Raw genomic sequence first — 19,274 nt, 5'->3', positions numbered from 1 at the left:
AAAATGACCAATAACACAAATTTACTGTTCCCATGCTCTACATTACTTCCCTTCTGTAGTAAGGAGAATTATGCATGCTATCTTCCTGCTTGTAGTTCAGTTAATCTCAATTACTCTTAAAATCTTACCCACCTTCTATCGATTTCCTTCTACATCTGTGATGGTTTGAGTAAGAATGGCCCCCAGCAAGTCACACAGTTGAATGCTTGGAGCCCAGGGGTGAGACTCTTCGGTAAGATTAGACAGTGGAGGAACCGTGGCCTTGTTGGAGGAAGAGTGCTACTAGGGATGGGGCTTTGAGGTGTCAAAAGCCCATGCCATGCCCAATGTCTCTCTGCCTATGGATCAGAACTCTCAAACTACTTCAGCACCATGCCTGCCATGTCTTCCATGCCTATCATCCAATTCCATTATATAATGATGATGATGGACTACCCATCTGAAACTATAAACAGGCTCTCAATAAAATGTTGTATCTTGTAAGAGCTACTGTGGTGTGGTGTCCTAGGAATTCCACTAGCAACACCTGCACCTAAACCAACAACTAAAGATGTCTCTAGATATTATGAAATATCTTTCTCTTTTTAAATGCTACTAAAGGCAAGCCTCTTCTTAACTGTACCATAAAAACCTTTTGAAAACCAAGTGTGGTTGCATGCCTGTAATTCTAGTACTTAGAGGGTAAGACAGGAGAATAGTTGTATGATCTCCACCACCATCTGTCTCGTGTGTGTGTGTGTGTGTGTGTGTGTGTGTGTGTGTGTGTGTGTGTGTAGTGTGAATTCTGAAATAAACATGAGCATGGTTGGCTTCTCAAGATTAGTCTAGAGTAGATCTGAAACAATCTCAAGGTTCTCATTCCTTTTCAGCTATTTAATTCATTTAAGCAAGCCCTGTCACCCTTCCTCCAGGCCAAATTTCCCTTTCCCACTAACAAACTAGATGATACCAAGGGTATGTGTGTGGGGGTGGGAGGGGCGCTGTATGTATGTGTACCACATTTGCTGCCAGTGTCTGAGGCCAGAAATGGTATCACATCTCCTGGCATTGACCTCGTAGACACATGTGAAACAACATGTGGGTTCTCTTAGCCACTGAGTTATTTCCAAACACAGGTGACTCCTATTAATAAAACGTATTCCTAAATGTACAGAAGTAGATTAAGCCCCAAAACAACAGTATTTGACCTCAATATCCTTCTCTTACTAAGACAGATCATTGAGTTAAATGCCATTATAGATCAAGTTTGTCTAACAGCTCTCTCAGGGTGCTTTGGCTGGGCCTGTTTCTTTTAACTTTACTGGTCTTTTGCTTAGATCCTATAGTTCCCCTTTTTTATGGTTTCTCCCCCACACCCTTTCTCTCTCTCAAAAGAAGACATGGAGTTGGATGGGTGGGGAGGACCTAGGAGGAGATGAGGAGGTGAAACAATGAATATATTTTATGAAAAAACTATTTTAAAAAAAGTGACATGAAAAAAATTAAAACAAGCCTGACTGAAACACATTTTTATAGTTTACCTCTTCATCTGACCTAGAACTCATTCTGTATAACAAGCTGGCCTCAAACTCAGAGATCTGCCTGTCTATGCCTCTGAAAACTAGAATTAACAATCGCACTCTGTCATATTCCACTTTTCCAGTTTTTTCTTTGCCCTGTTAATTTTAATGGCACTATTTATAAGTAAGTCTTATATGGTCATTATTAGAAATTATATATGCTGCTTTATTTTGTACTGTTTACCTTCAAAAAAGGAATGACTTCTTTCATAATTGCTTTAATTTGGCGGTCCAGTTGCTGAGTATCAATTCTAGGACAGGGGACGGCAGAAACATCACTTATAGGTTGTGATGAACTGTGATTCTCAATAATGGGAGTTTCTATTTTTTAAGAAAAATGATATGTCAACAAAAGCCAATGACATTATGTACATAGATATATACACATTTAAATAATACTTTATAGAATATTATAATAATTTTATGTTAAAATAATAGAAGGGAGAAACCAAGTAGTTTTAGCAATCCTTATAATTAAAAGAAAGAAATAACAAAACAAATAGAATTAAGAGGGGCTTAACTTTTTTTAAACACAGGGTGGCTGGTATATTTTTTAAACTGGTTCTGAATTTGCAATGTAGTCAAAACTAGGTTTAAACTCCTAATACTCCTGCTTCATCCTCCTAAATTGTGGAATTAGAGCTAACTTCAGAGTTTTTATTTATAACTCTGATTATTACTTTTGATCACACTAAAAAATATACCTTCTGAATTATTGACTGTGGTAGTGGCGGCAGCACCATCTTCATCCTCAATAACCCTGCAAGTGCATCTCATATTTGAGTTACTTTCTGTCTCGGTCTTCATGCGTTCATATTCTCTCATTCTGGCTAATGCTTGATCCAAGTGAATCACAGTGTTACCTGAATTTGGAACACAAATATTTCTAGAATATACAAAAGCAAATCCTTTTGCATACTCTCAAAAATAAATAAATAAAATTAAGCATAAGGGAAGAAAATTAGCTTTTTCAAAGACTTATTTTTATTTATGTGCATGTATGTATCTGCGTAGGTGAATGACGCTTATGTGCAGGTAGCCCACTGAGGCCAGGAGAAGGTGTTGGCTCCCTGGGAACTGGAGTTACAGGTAGTAGTGAGCCACCTGATGTAGGTGCTGGAAACCAAACCCAGGTTCATCTGGAAGAGCAGCAAGCACGCTTAAGTGCTGAGCCATCCCTCTAGCCCAGAATTAGATTTTAAAGTATTCTAATTCTATTTACTGTACTAATGAGACGCTTCATGTACATCATCATAGCTATTTGTCTAATCCTTAAATGACCCTACAAATGACAGCACTTAAGTAGCTTGCCACAGATTGCACAACCACCTCAGTAAAGGGATTACTACAGAATCTGAGTTTTTACCTCTAACTATTCTTATTTTATTGAAAATATGTTTGGAGGGTCTGGAGAGAGAGCTCAGTGGTTAAGAAAACTGACTGTTCTTCCAAAGGTCCTGAGTTCAACTTCCAGCAACCACAAGGGGGCTCACAACCATCTGTAATGGTTGTGTCTGAAGGCAGTGTACACATATAGATAAAATTTTAAAAAAAGAAAAGAAAAAGAAAAAAAAGAAAGAGAAAATATTTGGAGAAACTGTCAATTTTCAAGAACTAAGTAGATGACCTTTCTCCTTAAGGTAAAATAATTTTAATGAAAATGAAACTACTGTCATTTATATTTGAAGGTCTATGTTTTACCCAAGAATAGAGCAAATGAGATAAAAGTCCTATTTTCTCAGCATTTGCATGGTTATAGAGAGTAGATGATTTGCCCCAAGTCAGGGAATTAACAAAAGTGTCATGGATTTAGACTGCCGGGTATTTTTGTGTTCATCTCAGTTATTTCCTTATCCCACCTACTCTGCCGAGAAAGCATCTAAAGCCCGCGCTAGGTGAGGAACGCCTACTTACCTAGGTCATCTGTTGCGAATGGCTCAAAGTTGGAGGACACAGACATGACACTTACGTTGTCAGCATCATTCTGTTCACTTACTTTATGTGTTTCTCTTTCAAAGTTCTTCTCAAATGTTTCCTAAGTTAAAGAAACAATTCCTAAATACTCCTTCTAAACATTTCATAAATATTAAAGATTTAACACAGAAACTGTAATTTGCATAAAACCATACATTTAAAAGGGATACTAAAAAGTTGCAATGAGAACCCTACTCAGATAAGAATGCAATACAACCCATAATAAACATTAAAATATTAAGTAATCTTGGAGAATATTTTTGCTAAATAAAACTAAGAAAGCCAACTTTCACTAAAGATTATAAATTGATAGTTAACATTTTAAATTATCTTTACATCTCATGGACACTTTATATCCTTACTGTCTTATATCTGAAGAATAACATGACATTCATAATTTTATGAAATTACATTTTATTGGTACAATTAACATACATTAATGTACCTATTTTAAGTGCATTGTTTAATGAGTTTGGACAAATGAATACACTTACATAATTAGCTTTTCTCACGCTAAAAACCATTATCTGGATATAGTGGTTTTAGACACATTACTAAAGAGACAGAGACACACATATCTCTGTGAGTTCAAGGCAAGTCTGGTCTACATAAGGAGGCAGTCAGGGCTATAAAATGAGACCTTCTCCCAACACACACACACACACACACACACACACACACACACACACACACACACTATCAAGTATAAACACACATACAAAGACAATTTGCATCACTCAAGAAGGTCCTTTTGCATTCTCTATAGTTAATATACATCATCTCTCATCAATACAATTTCTATCACTTGATTTCAGTCTTTCCCAAGTTACTGCAATATCTAATAACGTTAACTATATAATCCGGCAATTCATTCCCCTGCTCCAAATAAATTAGGTGGGTGGATAAGTAGCTAGCTACCTGCCTTTTTTTTTTTTTTTATCTTCTGCAAAAAGGAACATATCATCTCCAGCTAACTGTAATAAGTAATCACTTCCTAATTTATATTTAACATAAAAATAAAACCTATCTATGGAACTAAGTCTTTCCCAAGTGATCACAATATCCAATAATCAGCAAGCACCAGGTTCAATGAGAGATGCTGTCTCAAAAGATAATGTAGACAACAACCAAAGAAGACACTCTATGCCCACTTCTGGCCTCCATACACAGGCACACGAACACCTACTCCTACTCCTACTATTACTACTACTTCCACCATCACCACACACACATGTACACGCACTATATATGCACAAACACAACAAAATGTAAACTATGGAATTTTTAGACAGTTTCTTTTATAGTAGCATATGATTTACAGCACAGTATAGAACAAACTTAAGAAAAAGGGACAGTGCACAAGGTATTGTCTTCAGCATGTGTTTAAGTGTAAAAAAAGAAAAGAAAATCCTCAATAGTTTCTAAACATATTATTATTACCTAAAAAAAAGAGATAAAATATCCTTTTGGAGAAATACCATCTTCAGAATACTTTGTGTTAACATTACAATAGTGGTAAAAATCACAACAATGTTAATTCAACTCTTTATTGATAAGCTAATCCATTATTTTATTCTTTCTTAGAGATCTCCAGGTGCTTGAATTACCTAAGTATTTGCTATACAAAAACTATAAATGTACCTGTAAATGGGTCATTTTCAAATATCTAATATATAAAAGTATCCTATCCTTTTTTCCCGGTCTTTCTAGTTTATCCATAAATTTGTCTAAGTAGAATTAAATTTTGCTTTTTTCCTGGATGATTTTCTTTTGTCAGGTTTTCTTTTACACAAAGACTTGATCTATTTTGTGCTTATATATTAAAGGGTTTCTGACTCCATCACTCTTTGGTCTGCCTAATCTTCTGAAGAATACAACAAAGACGTATTAAATACCTATTAAAGATATGTGTATGTGTCTATTGTAGGCATCAAAGTATGTCATTTTTAAAACATCAACAATATTATCTACAATCTAACAATAATGTCAATCTTTCTTTAGTATATATTGAGAGTGTGCCCGCATTTAACACATAATATTGGCTTACATCATCGGTAGTAACAAGGCTCTCACTTGGAGTAAGTTCTGAGTTGGATGCTACCCAAGTGCCAGAATTCACAGACTTTACATTTTCTCCTTCTTTTTCATCACTTTCAGAAATATGTCTGGATACAATATCCTAAATAATGAAATAAGGACATTTATATACAATATATATATGCTTTATTCCAAATTTATGTGACAAACTTCAAAGCAGTGGCAGATGGAAGAAAAATAAAGTAGTTTTCATAGATTAAATATTAAGCAAAGAATATAAAAAAAACAGAAAAATGCATGTAAAGATAAACTAAAGCGTACTAAAACTATACAAGAAGTTTTAAATGAAATGTTGCAAACAAACAAACAAACAGAAAATAAATCAAAATATACAAAGAAAAGGAGGTGCTTCACTTAAGGAGCTAACCATATAGAAGCACTGAGTAAGCTGAGAGAAGAATACGAGGTACCAGATACCTGCAATGCATATAAAGCTCTCTGTCTCAAGTAGTCTGTATTAAGCAGCTGCAGCTCATGGAAAAGTTCAATAAGAAAATGTGGACGAGACTCATTTTGAGAAATTAATGTAGCCACTTCGGAATAAATAGTATCCCGTAAAGCTTCAAACATGGAAAAATCACTTCCAGTTTCTGGAAGATAAAAAAAGATCAAGAAAATGACAATAAAATACCTTCACAATAATGCCTATTAATCTACATCATTTTCTAAGCTTTAACACAACAAATCCTATTTCAGGGCTTTTAAAGAATTAATCTTAAAGTATTAAGATAAGTACTATGTATTAAAATATTTAAATTCAAGAATAGCAATATCTGATACCACTTAGAATTATAACTTCTCAGTTAAAAAGAATGACCTATTCTAGAACTGGGGAACATAAGGAAGGCTGTAAGTTAAAGGCCAGCAGCTTGGACTGTATTGCCAAAAACTGGTCTGAAAATTAAACCAAACCAAAATTAAAAACAAAACCTGGAAAACTGTATTTACTTCATGGAACTAGTAACTGAAAATCAATAAGCTCTTGAATGTAATAAGCTAAATTAAAATAATTTTGGTTTATTTTGGTAATATGAACTTCACTACTTATTAATGTTCAGAGGAAAAAATGCTATGGCTTAACAATGCATAATTATGTCATAACTGGTCACTGCAATGTAATATGTACTTAACTGGTACAAATCAGAGTGGAAGGTGCCCATCTACAGTTGTCAGACTCTCCACATCACTGAATGATTTAAATAAAATACTGCCCCATGGACTTACTGGCAACACTCCTTCAAAGTCTTACTCTTTGGGGTGAGTGTTTACTGATGGAGAACAATCCCTACACCTCACATATGCTACTTAGAACCATATTATTAGCCCTAAACTTTTATTCAGGGTATAAATTAGGTAATTTTGTATTCTTTCTAGAAACAGAAATGGAACCAAAAGCAACCCATACCCAAGTAGTTCTTCTAGCTCTCAAATTCTGTAATTTTACTAGAATAGTAGAACTGCAAATATCTAGTTTTTTTCTTCAAAAACCAATGATTCTAAGAGATAAAAAATGTTGATTGTTTCAATATATGTTGTTTTTTAAAATCATACAAAGAGTATAAAGATATAATCACTTTTGCAGAATAGAAATAAGATAATACAAAAATAATAAAAAAAAACCTTTGTTGTAATTAGGTAAGTTACACTACATGTCCCGATGTTAATTTCCAAAAACATAAAATAAGAGTAAACACATTCAATCAACCTGTCCTTAAGGCAGTCATACATTTTAAAAGATGCTATCTCTAAATGGTTTCAAAATGTCCACATGTGATATATTAAAGTGAATGTGATATTAAGTAAAGTAGAAATGAAAACCAAGACATCCCTGCTTAAAAGAAAACATCCAAATCAGGATATATACTATTCGCTATGAAATCTTTCAAAGTTTAATTTTTGAAATGTTTCAAAGCTCTAAGAAAATAGTATATTAATGGCTTGGTAGTTTGCTATGATGAATTATTCTACAATAAAATAACTCCTAATTAATTCTAACTTTCATCTCTCCTTTTGCATAGTTAAGAAGATTTGAATTCCATGTCAGTCTTTCCTCCTAAACTAAAATGAATGCTAGAAAGCTCCCTCTTCTCGGCCAAGCTAATCTTGATTCTACTACTGTCTAATCTAGTTTTGTCAGGTCTGGTTCTTGTTTTATCTAGTTGTGAGTTGAGTATTTAACAGCTCAGCCATCTCTCTTGCCTTTGTTTTACCTTCTCTAGAGTCCTCTAAGGATTCAAATAGGACTTTACTTTCTATTCACATATCTCTGCAGAAAGGACCTAAGATGGTTTTATAACTGTAAATCATATGCAAATCATATTAAATTAAAAATCCCTCTTATGTTCTGCTGCAGGAGATAAAATACTTGTGTAATTCTAAATAATATAAATATGTACTAATACGAATCTGTACTTCTGAATCAAAATAGCATTTTGGAATATTTCTAAATTTCTATGATCTTTATTTATTATAGCTTATGCCTATCATAGTTGGGTGGGGGGTTTTTTTTGATAGTTTATTATTTTTTCAGATACTGACTAGTAGCAAAAAACTGGTTGCAGCATAAAAACACCAGTATCTATTTACAAAAACCTTAATGTGTTTCAATATCTCAAATATATGAAACAAATAATTTTTAAACACTATGTCACAAAAATTGTTTCTACTACCTTTACAGATGTGTTGGCTAGGTTTCATGTTTATAAAACAAGAAAAGTAGCCAGTTTTGCCAACTGTGAATTATAAATCAAAGATTTCAAAATATGAGGATTTATTTTTTTGAGATTAGTAACACCAAGCTAAATCTAAAAATGAAAAGAAATTCAAGGGTTGGAAAGATGGCTCAAAAGTTAGAGTGCTAGCTGCTCTTTTAGAGGACTCAGATTCAATTCCCAGCACCCACATGATGTCTGACTACTGTCTGCAACTCCAGCATCAGGTACCCAACGCACAGACATATACAGGCACAACACCCACACACATAAAGTAAAAACCAAAACAAGTCAGGCGTGGTAGCACACGACTTTAATCCCAGCACTCAGGAAGCAGAGGCAGGTAGATCTGTGTTCAAGGCCAGACTAGTCTACACAGAGAACTCCAGGACAGCCAGGACTCTACAGAGAGACCGACTCATAAAACTAAAACAAACAAACAAACAAAAAATCAGGATAATATAAGGACTTTAAGTTCAGTGAAGAAAAGTAACAAATATGGACACTACAACTAACTAGATTGTTACCTCCTGGCACTTCACATGTATTTCTTTTCAACTGTTAGACTGCTGTAAAATTCTAACATATGCTATATGAAAGGGTAGACATAGGATAAACATAAAATGTTGTAAAGACAGGGCTTATTATTTGTTGTTGAGTTTGTTTTTTTGTTCGTCTATTTTGTTTTTGTTTTTTCGAGACAGGGTTTCTCTGTGTGGCCCTGGTTGTCCTGGAACTCACTTTGTAGACCAGGCTGGACTAGAACTCAGAAATCCGCCTGCCTCTGCCTCCCAAGTGCTGGGATTAAAGGCGTGCGCCACCACTGCCCAGCAACAGGGCTTATTATAATATGAATAAGTGAATGAGAAAAAAGAAAATTTAAAAAGATATTTATCCACAGTGACATAGTTTATGCTGTATTTGGAAATATTCTCCTTAGGTGGGCAGGAAAGATGGCTCCGTGGTTAGGAGTAAGCACTGGCTCATGTTCCAGAGGAGCTTAGTCTGCTTCTCAACACTCCCATGGGCCAACTTTCCAAGCACCTTTAACTATAGTCCCAGGGGATTAGATACCTTCTTGCTTCCTCGGACACTAGTCATTCACTTGGTGCATAAACATATATGCACAAAAACATCCATAGAAATATTGTTTTGTTTAAAATTGGGAAGTGTTCTCATTTTAAAACTCTGCTATAAACTAACTTGCTGTGATTAGTGATGACAACCATAGTGATGCACTATCTTTTTTTGAGGGTAGGGAGTATAAAAACAGACACTCCTATAATTACTGTGGGAAAAGAGGAAAGCATAATCCAATAATACCAATAAATGCTGCACTCTAATTACCATGTTATAGGCCAAGTCACAACAAGCATCAATAATATAGAGTATCTTAGTGTCACAGAAAATGAAAAAACGCCTTTTAGAATATTGATGAGCAACATATTTACACCCTCAAACGATTTAATTCACTAAAAATTCAATATATTTTTTGAAACAGGTTTTTACTATGTGCCCCTGACAGACAACTCAATAAGTAGACCAGACTGGCTAGCACTCACACAGATATGCCTGTCTCTGCCCAAGTACTGAGATTAATGGCATGTGCCACTGTACCAGACTTCTTTTTTTTTTAATAGCAATAATAAGGTCTGAAATACTGACTTTCAATTAAAATAATTCTACTCAATTTTTATTAAGCCATTCAATTCTGTACCTTTTCTCAACTCTTACCTGACTCTTTGACAATAACAGTGTTGGGTAAAAATAGTGAAAGGAGATGAAAATTTAAAAATGTTGCTGAGTCCAGGGCAATAGATTTGTTATTTTTGCCAAAAGAGTCTTGACCTTTACAGTTCAAAGTGCTACTAACTTCTAGCAATATGAGAAAGCCATTTCAAAATACAAGCAAATGTGACATTTCTTTTCTGATTAAAAAACTAACAACTATCTACTACATACAATTCAGAAAACATAGTTCATAAAATCAATGCAAATATTCTGATACATTTTCTTCTATGCTTATTTGCCTTTATATTTCTGTTCATACATAGATGGAATTATACTGTTCAACCAACACTAAACCCTCATTTTTTTTTCACTTCTCCACTAATGAATCCCAGGGCATCATTATTAAAGATTTTACAGAAAAGTACAATTTGTTTGCCAGCCTTTTAAAAAATTGTTGGAAGAAAGCAGGTACCTTCCCTATAATTCCCCAACTGAAAAATAAAAATAATGTAGCATTATAGGCTCAAATGATATGCATAAAAATTCTATAATCAAAATTCTGTATATAAAATGATATAAATAGATGATATATTCACCAAAGGAGACAAATGAGACTGAATCTATGGTTACCAACTCTATGTACTTCAGATGTACCTATTCTTTTTATAAATCATTAAATATTGCTGAATACTTAAAATAAAATGGTGATAGTCATTGACGCCATTCAATAAATACTTACTGAGAGCATACCACCAACCACATTATTATACTGACATTTAGTGTAAAAATATAAAAGTAGTTATGTACCCTCAAAGGACTCAAAAGGACAACATGAACATCTAAAATCACTTAATACTATATCCTGTGACTCAGAAAATGGAAAAACTTTACACTGACACAAATGGAAATGAAAGATGAAAGGGAAAGCTACCCAACCTTAGATTCAGATACAACTTCAAGATTATGGAATTAAAATTCTATTCATGAGTGTAAGGAGAAAACAAAACAAAAACAAAACAACCTGGTGAGCTGAGAAATAACATGGCAGTCATGGGAATGTTCTAACTCAGTATCACTGAAAGAAAAGGGTTCAAGGCAAAGGACTGTGAGATGTGAACACCCAAGGCAAGGAGGAACTCTTAATTCCTTGCTAGCTGTACTTGTTAAAGTAAGGCATACACACTTTATCACAGGCAGGATGATGCATTAAATGTTTGAAGAAGAGAAGTAATGAGATTTCATATCAAATCCTATTTAGGTAAGATTACTAGAATCTCAATTAGGAATTCCGTATTAATAACAATTATTTGTTTACAAAGATTTTTTTAATGTGTCAGAAATACTAAAGAGATCACAGCAATACAGGCTATTTGTAGTTTACATTTCTCTACGATTAAAACCTTTCACATGATAGGAACCTGTGATAGTCTATTATTAAAACTTGCTTTAGTGTAGCTTTTCAAATTTAAGATGAATTCCCTCGATTAAAACAAACAAAAAAGAGGAACATACCTGAAGATATCTCTGCAGACCTACTACATTTTATTATTTTTTCCAGCTGGTCATGATTCTTCCTGCTGGATAATTTTGCTTGAACAGGCTCTTTAGTCTGGGCTGAATGTCTGTTCCTATTTTTGCAAGGTTCACATGTGCTAGACACACTGGCACTTTCATACCCTCGGGTAAAAAAAGTGACAGCTGTTATCAGTTGCAACTAACTTCATCTGAAAGGGAAACTCATTTCCACAGTAAAGTAGTACAAGTAACTCGGTTTTTAGTGGTACTTATGGCCTGGCATAAACAGGATACAAAATAACGGCTTTGAATACCTTCAGAAGGATTGGGTGACAATAATTAATTCTCACAGTTCATTTATCTTCTGATACTCATCATAACACCTCGACTAAAAGTAAAGTAAGGCAGATCTCAGAAGATCTGAATACTCTACTAGACTCCAAGATAAAACATTCCAAGGTTACGAAATAAAAGAAAAACAAACAAAAACAAAAACACACTACTACATTTTCTAAGGTGTTTACACTTTACACTCATTTTATTGTATGACACAACTCAATTTCTTTTATTCTATATGAACCGATGGTTAACTTTATCCTCTTCCCACTGAAATAGTAACCCTCATATTTCATTGTTTTATTTCTTACATTGTTTGTTTGAGAAAGAGTTTCTCTGTGTAACAGCTCTGGCTGTCCTGGAACTTACTTTGTAGACCAGGTTGGTCTCAAACTCACAAATATCTGCCTGTCTCTGCCTTCAAGTGCTGGGATTAAAGGCATGTGTCACCACACCACTGCCTTACCTCCAAGGTCATTTTTTATTCTTTTGGTCACAAAAGTTATACAGTATGCTTTTTCATTTGGTAAGCAAACCCTACTTAGCTTCTTTTCTTGGCTAAAATTAGATGTTTATCTTTCCATATATGCTGAGAGTCTTTTTCTCCTTTGTCAGTTTCAAAAACAACCCAAGGCAATGCAAAAAGACTAAAATTAAATGCACTTAATCTGAAGAGTTATGTATTATTCCTTTTAATCTCATTTTTATACTTAATCTTTTTTATATTATTCAAAAAATATAGGTTCTATAGAACTACTATTTTTCTTGTTAGAGTAAAGAAAAGTGTTTGGCCTCTTATTCAGTTACCAACCACTTCAACAGTTTACCTTATTAACATTAATAAAAATACTGGCAGAAACAAATATTTCAGTTACTTCAATATTTCTGGTCCTAAGTTTCCAAATAAACGAACAGGCTGGTAATAGAAAAAGTACCTCTTTATTTTTCCATTTTGACAAAAATGCCTTTGAAGTGTTTCCATTCTAAAGTGTGATAGGAACTAGCTAATGGCTTTATCATCCTTAACTGATTTTTTTGTTTTGTTTTGCTTAATCCATTTTAATTTAATTAGGAATGACTTCAAATCTAACCAACCATGGTAAATATGACTTTTTTCTTTAAAGACAGATTCTCTGGTAATATATCATGATGTTTCTGAAGTTAACTGTACAATCAATTGTCTAATATTCTACTGATTTTTTTTTTCTTTTGCTACATGCTCTTACTCTAAAAATTCCATCTGCTCTTGAACATAGTACTGGGGCTACAGGTGTACACAACTGTGACTAGCTAGTGTAGATCTTATCTTTCTTAAAAAAAGATAACAATCCTCCTGCTTCAGCCTCTTTACCTTTGAATATACATGAGATTGGTTTGTGTGTGTGAATTTGTTAGTGTATATACCCCATAGCTGAGCGGTGCATGCCTTTAATCCCAGCACTTGGGAGACAATGTCAGGTAGATCTGAGTCCAGCCTGGTCTACAGAATTCCAGAAATACACAGAGAAACCCTGTCTCAAAAAGCAACAAGTGTGTAGTGTATGTATGTGTCTGTCTCCTTTTGGTTCCTTGTGACTGGATATAGTCTGCTACTTTGTAGCCCAGATGCTCATCAGATTCAAAGCAATCTTCTTGACTCAGCCTCCATAGGTTTGGGGCTGCAGGTGTGTTAAGACCATGACTAATTAGTGTTCTATTTCATCTTTCTTAGTCAAAGGTAACTTCATTATGAGTCACACCTGGTTTCCATGGTTTGCTTCAAACAGGCTAAGCCAGGTCTCTTAGGTGAATACAGGATTCTTAAATTGCAGTCCCAGCCCACTGTAACCTATACCCCTTTTTGTTTGCTTGTTTTGTTTTCAATAAATTGACATAGACCTGAATACCTTTAAATGAATTAAGTCCTCCTTGGACTCCCAAATGCTAGTAATAGGTACCTGCGTCTGTATTTGAATTATGTATTCATCTTTCTTCTACAGAATGCAAGATGGCTTGATGCCAGTTAGGGGTTTTGTTCTGTAAACAGAGCCATTTGTTTAACTCATCTTTGACAGTTAGGAATTTGGTTACCTTGTACATGTAGTTTCCCCATTCCCTCCATGGATGGACAAAAGTTGGCTGTATCTAACTATACAACAACTCTCAAATTCTTTATCATTTTATTATGTATTTAAATATTGCTTGCTTTTTATTTTACAACTCATAGCACTTTACAGCTCCAAGATTTTCTCTTAAGCCTCTAAAATAAGCCATTCCAGTAGCTTTTATCACCTACTACTTTTTGGTCTACACTTTTTGGACAGAATTATTTGATTTTCAAAATTGGTAATTTGGGAGTTAATAGTATCTATCTACCCTCTTTAACAAACAATATTAAGATTAACAAAACCATTTCTCTATTTTTAAAGAATTTACACATTATAACTCAATCTGCTTACATGCCCTTATTTTGTTCAACTATGTATTTCCTTCAAAATGCTTGCTCTAGTAGTGAGTATCTATGAATTCTCTCTGGTTACTAGTTTTCTTTTACATGCACTGTTATATCTACTAGCCCAGTTATGAATTTTAACTACCCTAAGGATAAACACAAATGCTGGGTCACTTTTCTCTGGTGAAGCCTCTCTCAGCGCTGCAGAAGCCAATGCTTACTTATGTGCAAGGGTAGGAAGAACAGCCACATAATGCTCACTAGTATCTCCAAGAGACACAAGATTGATAATCGAGATAAGAAGGGCAAAGAGAAAGGTCGCATCTCTTTTACTATTTCCATAAGTATACCACTGTCATTCTATATAGATAAGAATCTTTGCTACTTATGCTCCCCAGATTGAAACAGCTGCTTTGATAATATCATATAAACTCCCATATTATTGTGCTGTTTCTGTGATATGAGGGTTCAAACCCCCTCTTCTATTTCTAAGCATATAATTTAACATTTTATTACATCAAATTTAAATTTCTGAGTTCTTTATTGGTTTTTCAGGCTGAAGCCTATTCAGAATTACCTAATTCTGCATGAAAGTTACTGGGAATAGTTCTCTTAAATGCTAGTTTACTACTGTATGTACATAAAACAGGCCCATAAGCAAAAGGGAATTCCACCAAAAATATTGTGGAAAATGAGGAGTACCATACATATGGTTGCTTAACAACCCAAATTGCTATGATGGGAAGAAAAAAAGTATATTAACCTAACAAGAAGATTTACATTAATGGAATTAAACTTTGACTCTATTACCAAATTATATGAAAAGTATTAAATGAATCCTAACAAATTAAATACAGTTTATGGATATATGCAAAATTCTCTTTATGCCTTTTACAAAGGCATACATGCCATGAACCTGGCCAAAAAACAACAACAACAACAAAAAAAAGCCCCTGAAATTAAGAGAGAAACATCCTACAATTCAGATGCTATAAAAAGGAATATACTGGTTGGTTTTTATCCACTTGATACAAACCTAGACATATCTGTAAATAGGGAATCTTAACTTGAAAACTCCATCCGTAAGATTTTCCTATAGGAAGATCTGGGAGGTATTGTTTTGTTAATGACTGATGTGGCAGGACCCAGTGCACTGTGGGNGATGCCAACACTGGGCAGTTAGTCTTGATGTGATAAGAAAGCATGCTTTCTTATCACAGGCCAGGAAGCAGGCCAGGAGCAGGCCAGGAAGCAGGCCAGGAAGCAGCACCCCTCCATGGCCTCTGCATCAGCTCCTACCCTTCCTTTGGTGATGTAGAACTGTGAACTGAAATAAACCTTTTGAAATAAACCTTATTTTAGTACAACAATAGAAACCCTAACTAAGACAGAGGGAAATAATTGTCTACTACAAGTAGATAAGATTTCCTTCACTAAAGACGCTACACATTCTGAATCCAGGGCATAGCAAAATTAAGCTAGAACTGACCTGGAATCTTACTCCCTTCTGGCTAACCTTTATAGTGCTGAAAGGTGCTACGTAGGCCAGTTGGAGAGGAGAACCATCCATCAATAGTCCCACCTAGTGGTGGCCCCTGCATGCTACAATAGCTGTCAGGTCACTGGTAAAACAGTGGCATGACCATCGAGTGGTAACTGACTTCTTACTGGACTTGAGGACTGCACTGCAGGAGAGAATTATTGCCTGGTACTATAAACTTACTTCAAAAAGTCTGTGACTAGGGAGAGCAAAAGCCCTATATGAGAACCTACTACCACTGTTTTGCTTAAAGGACATGTTCTCAAGCCATCTTCTAAATATTATGCTCATTGTCATAGATGTATGCTGCTCTCAACTTTAGTCAGTTAAAGTTTTTGCGGTGGGCATAGGTTAATACAGAAACTCACGGTTGGTTAAAGCTCTATGAAAGTAACTGTTAAGTACTCAACTCTAAATGGGTCATCTTTGTCATTCTCTCAAACGAGGCCTAGAAAATATTGTAGAAGAGGAGGCAGAAAGCCTATAGGAGCCAGTGACTAGGAAGGACTGATGTGGAATGCTGGACATGACAACTACACTTATTAACTCAAAGAGCCATTGTTACCTGCATTATCGCACAAGCCAGTCAACCATATAGCATGGATAAGACAGGGACCATGTAAACACAGTCAGTACTAATTGTATTCATTGGTTTAAATGAGATGTCCCCATTATCCCAGATAGTTGATACTTGGTCCCCAGTTGATGGCACTGCTTGGGTGTGAGCTTAGGAACTGTGGCACTGATAGAGGAGGATATGTCACTGAAGGCAGGCTCTTGAGATCTAAAAGAGTCACACCATTTTGATTTCATGCTGTTTCCTGCTTACAGGTCAGGACATAAAATAAACCTTTAGCTTCTTTCTCGAGCTGACACGCCTGCTACTTTCCCATCACAATGGATTCGCATCCTCTGCAATATAAGCCAAATAAAATAAACCCTTTCTTTTATAAGTTGCCTCAGTCATGGTACTTTACCACAGCAACAAAAAAGTGACTAATACAGTCAGTTTTGTTTTTTTGTTTTTTGTTTTTGTTTTTTTTAAAGGAGGACATGAAGGAAAAAGAAGGATGGGTTTAGGGAAAGAGTAAAAGAGGGGAGTCCAAGAATGAGTAATGTTCTTTAAAAGAGTCGGGACTGGGGCTGGTTCAGAGAACATGTGTTGCTCTTGACTCAAAGCTATCTTTAACTCCCAATTCCAGGGGATCTAATTCCCTTCAAGGGCACCAGCCATGTGGTACACACACAAACATAAAGGAAAAACACTCAAATATAAAATAAAATAACCTAAAAATGTTTTCAAAGATGGACTAACCAGAGAAGTGAATAAGCCTAAAGGCACTTATCAGAAACTAGAATTTGATCCTAGAGCACATGTGAAAGAAAACAACAAACTACACACACACACATACACCAGAAAGAGAATAATAATGATAATAATAATAATAATATATGTAATATAGCGATAATAAAAATAATTTTTGAATATTTTCAAAGAGGGAGAAAAAACATGAATCAAGGAAAATATGAAGATCAAGGGCTAGATTTCTATTGAATTTTTATATCATATTTTAAATTTCATTTATTGCTATGTATGTGTCTAGATATGTAAGCATGTAGAGGTCAAAGACAACTTTGGGAACCCTGTTCTCTCCTCCACAGAGGGGAACTCAGGGATGGAGCTATGGTCAAGCTTAGTGGCAAACATTTTTATCTGATGAGCTATCCTTCCGATCCAAAGCCTGGTTTTCGAAGTTACAGTACTAATGTGTGACTGAGAAGTTATCTGTAGGGCATTTTGGGGTTGGTTTTGGTTTTGGTTTTGTTATTGAGACAGTGTCTCACAATGTGCCCAAGCTGGCCTCAAACTTCCAACCGACCAGACACAGCCTCTAAAATAACTTTAATTATAGATGTGAGCTACCAGGCCAAGTTTTTTCCAAGGAGAACAGCAAAATTAATAAGAATCAATGCTTCATATCATCACTAGCTAAGTGAGATGGTACTGTGAAAGCATGAGGCTCTAATCTCTAGTCTCAGTCCACAACTCTCCCTTATGTCTGGTTCTGATCTATTCAGCATAACTGAAATAGCTACAAGAAATATTACTACTACTTACGCCTTAGTAAGTAGAAAACTGCATTAGCCATAGCATTCTAAAGACCCTGCATGATTGCAAACAGCCACTGAGGGAAGAGCTGGCCACTTTATCAGCTTCCTAGAACACAAGAGTTGCTATGTGGCCATTTCTCACTTTCGTCTCTCTCTGAGAGGCTGTCTTAAAAAAAAAAAAAAAAAAAAAAAAAAAAGATGCTTACTCCCTGTCAGCTCCTACCTAAATATGAGAACTCTGTCTCACTTCCGCAGGACACCAGTGGATTATAATAAAATGGCTAGAGATGCAACTGTCTCCTGGTTCCTTTGGTTTCAGTGTTGCTCTTGGTACAATGGACACTGATTCAGTTAGTACAGGTGGGCTATAAAACTTTGTATATTTCTAATAAGCCTACAGATATCAACGCTCTTTATCAATGCCTTCCATTCTACATAGCAACAATTTTATTCGGCCATGAAACAGGACCTTAACAATGGCAGTGAGTGTCAGCTGAATACATGTGAATTATTATTTGGACTGATATTTTTAAATTAACATGAGGGAAGGCAGTACAAAGATCAGAATAACAATCTTTGCCCCAAAGTAAGGAAAAAAGCTAGACTATCTATATGACATTAACATGGCCATAACAACAATACAAATGGTAACAAACACTGGTTGCAGATGCTATTGAAGGGGAACACATCAACTAATACAGTTATACTGGGAATAATTTAGGAAGTATCTCAAAAAAAAAAAAAAAGCTAAAAATAGCCTTCTGACTCAGATATGACTTAACAGACTAGATCCTATTACAGAGACACCTGCACTTCAATGTTCACTGCCACTCTTGCCACACAGCTAGAAAGCAGAATCAACCTGTGTATTCGTCAATAACAAATGGATGAGAAAACTGTAGTATGCAAACACATTGTAATATTACTTAGCAGTAAAGAAAAATGAAATCACGATTGCAGGTTAAATACAAGAAATTAGAAAAACAACTAGCAGTAACCCTGGAAGAGAAAAATAGATACCACATGTTCTCTCTTATATGAAAATTCTAGCTTCAAATCAGAATTTTGAAGGAACAAGAAAGGGGCATTTTTCAGTTGAGGTTGGGAAGGGCTGGTGCTGGGGGTAGAAAGGCTTAAGGTATGAGGGGCAAGTGTAGGTAAAACCAAGGGGTTGTCGGGAAGGCTAATCCAAAGGAAGGGTACATAGAAAGCCCTACAGAAGTCTACTTTCTCAAAATCTGTTTATAAAATATAATTGGATAGAATAC

At 35.1% G+C, this 19,274-nt stretch overlaps 1 protein-coding gene across 4 annotated transcripts in view; it reads right to left on the bottom strand.

Moving 5' to 3' along the window:
* Positions 1-19,274, bottom strand: part of Pcm1 (pericentriolar material 1) — a 94,137-nt gene that overhangs the window by 18,394 nt on the left and 56,469 nt on the right. For 2 of the 4 annotated variants that reach the window (XM_021219919.2, XM_021219920.2), the window contains 6 exons: positions 11,585-11,749; positions 6,048-6,220; positions 5,581-5,712; positions 3,474-3,594; positions 2,264-2,422; positions 1,744-1,880 (listed from right to left, as the gene is read on the bottom strand). In XM_021219919.2, the coding sequence (XP_021075578.1) occupies positions 1,744-1,880; positions 2,264-2,422; positions 3,474-3,594; positions 5,581-5,712; positions 6,048-6,220; positions 11,585-11,749 (887 nt within the window). The remainder of the gene's footprint in view (positions 1-1,743; positions 1,881-2,263; positions 2,423-3,473; positions 3,595-5,580; positions 5,713-6,047; positions 6,221-11,584; positions 11,750-19,274) is intronic. The other 2 variants (XM_029532262.1, XM_029532263.1) reach the window with 1 other exon arrangement.

Source organism: Mus pahari, chromosome 19 (genome assembly GCF_900095145.1).
Source record: "Mus pahari chromosome 19, PAHARI_EIJ_v1.1, whole genome shotgun sequence".
Taxonomy (NCBI): Eukaryota; Metazoa; Chordata; class Mammalia; order Rodentia; family Muridae; genus Mus; species Mus pahari.
This window is presented reverse-complemented; position numbering and strand designations above follow the sequence as displayed.